The sequence below is a fragment of the Eurypyga helias genome, unplaced genomic scaffold (assembly GCF_000690775.1).
Source record: "Eurypyga helias isolate BGI_N326 unplaced genomic scaffold, ASM69077v1 scaffold41942, whole genome shotgun sequence".
Taxonomy (NCBI): Eukaryota; Metazoa; Chordata; class Aves; order Eurypygiformes; family Eurypygidae; genus Eurypyga; species Eurypyga helias.
In genome coordinates, this window is record NW_010238641.1 from 6,807 (window position 1) to 8,762 (window position 1,956).

The window sequence follows — 1,956 nt, forward strand, 5'->3', positions numbered from 1 at the left end:
TTTTACTTAAGGTTGTACTGCCCGTGGTACTTGAACACATCTCCTGCCATTGGGAAAAGACCTGTTAACATGTGCAGAAACAGTGCTGCTTTTACAGGGAAATGGAAGCAGCACATGCAGGGGTGTTCTGGTATCTGGTAGCCTGGAGACTGTGACATTCACAGCCCAGTAGCAACTCGCGGCACTGCTAAAGAGGTGACATTGCAGCTGAATAAGCCCTGAGCGCCCGCAGTGTGGTAATGGGATGAATGCCAGCGCTGGCTGAAGCCGGTGCAGCAAAGCATGCAAGCGTGCCAGCATAGACAACCTGGGCAGCCCTGGCCTGGTGGTGCAAGAGGGAAAACAGTCAAAGTCCAAAGATAACTGAGCAAGGATGAGTCTCCGGTGTGCAGCGTGCAGGGTTTGCCAGCTGCATTGGGGTCCCACTGCTCCAGGAGCTAAGGAAAGGGAGCACTGGGAGCACACTGGTGTCTGCTGCAGGCCTTGGGCGCATGCATCAGTGAGCACTCAGCTGAGACCCAGCCAGCTCCATGTTTCCCATAGATGCTGGCTCTGCACATGCCTGGGCTGGAAGAAAGGTGGGAGCAGGATAGTGTCTCCAGTCCTGACACCTGCAGCTTTTTTGGGTGCTGGAATCCCGGCTCCAGCACCCCGCAGGCTGACTGAGTAGGAGAAGAGCTGCTGGGTGGCGTCTGACCCGCTGTGTTGTCCTACCCCTCTCCCCAGATGGGTGGCCTATGAGCAGGCCAACATGCGTGGGGAGATGTTCATCTTGGAGAAGGGCGAGTACCCTCGCTGGGACACCTGGTCTAGCAGCTACCGGAGCGATTGCTTCATGTCCATGCGTCCCATCAAAATGGTGAGTGGTCTGGGAACAGAAAGCACGTGGTGGGGTCTGGCTGGGGCCAGATCAGGACTGGATCCTGGCTGGATCCAGGGCCAGATCCATGCTGCTCGATGCCCAGTTGTAGCAAGCTCCAGGGCTTCTGCCACACAACCCAGCACCTTCCTTCTGTCTTCCCCAGGAGGCTGAGGATCACAAAATCTCCCTGTATGAGTCTGCTGACTTCAAGGGCAACAAGATGGAAATCCAGGAAGACGATGTGCCCAGCCTCTGGGCTTATGGCTTCTGCGACCGCGTGGGCAGCGTGCAGGTGCCCAGTGGAACGTAAGCTGGGCTGTGGCGGCAGCTGCCTCCTGCCAGGCTCCCCATCCTTCCCTGCGCCCCGGCTCACTGCCCCCTGATCCCGAGTGCCTGCATGGGGTTCTCCAGCAGCCAGAAAGTGCCACACGGCTCTTTTTGGTGGTGTAGCTCATCACCCAGGGGCTCGCACCCAGCGCACGGGGGGCGGAGGGGCTCTGCTGTCTCCCGAGAGCATGCTGGTCGTGTTACTGCTGTCCGCAGTGGCCGACCCCGCTCTGGTGCCTTCTGTTTGCTTTCCCTGCAGCTGGGTCGGGTACCAGTATCCTGGCTACAGAGGCTACCAGTACCTCTTTGAGACCGGAGACTTCCGACACTGGAACGAGTGGTCTGCCTTCCAGCCTCAGATCCAGTCCATCCGCCGCATCCGGGACATGCAGTGGGACCAGAAGGGCACCTTCGTCACCCCCGACGCACCCTCCGACTGAGCGTGCCGCCTGCTAGCTACGAGTCCCGGGCCCCGTGGGGCACCCCTGCCTCCCCTCGCACTCGCCTGCTCAGCACTTTCCTTGTACATTGCACATTCCCTGGATGTACTCTACCTTGTGAGGCAAATTAAAAAAAAACGGAAGACTAGAGCTGCTGGGAGGTCTGTGATGGGAAAACGTGGCCGTGGGATGCTCTGCTTCGCCGTCCCACTCCAGGCTCGTGCTGGCAGCCGGGTGGGGTGTAGCAGGGGGTGATTTTCCCATAGGGATCACGCTCCGGCAGGACCCCCAACCCCGCGTGGGGCTGCAGCGGGGCCGTGGGACACC

The 1,956-nt window shown here is 59.6% G+C and overlaps 1 protein-coding gene across 1 annotated transcript in view; it reads left to right on the plus strand.

Annotated features, from left to right (window-relative positions):
• Positions 1-1,663, plus strand: part of CRYBB1 (crystallin, beta B1) — a 4,506-nt gene extending 2,843 nt beyond the window's left edge. The window contains exons 4-6 of the mRNA XM_010147906.1: positions 727-859; positions 1,026-1,168; positions 1,449-1,663. Of these exons, the coding sequence (XP_010146208.1) occupies positions 727-859; positions 1,026-1,168; positions 1,449-1,629 (457 nt within the window). The 3' untranslated portion in view covers positions 1,630-1,663. The remainder of the gene's footprint in view (positions 1-726; positions 860-1,025; positions 1,169-1,448) is intronic.
• Positions 1,664-1,956: the final 293 nt, after the last annotated feature.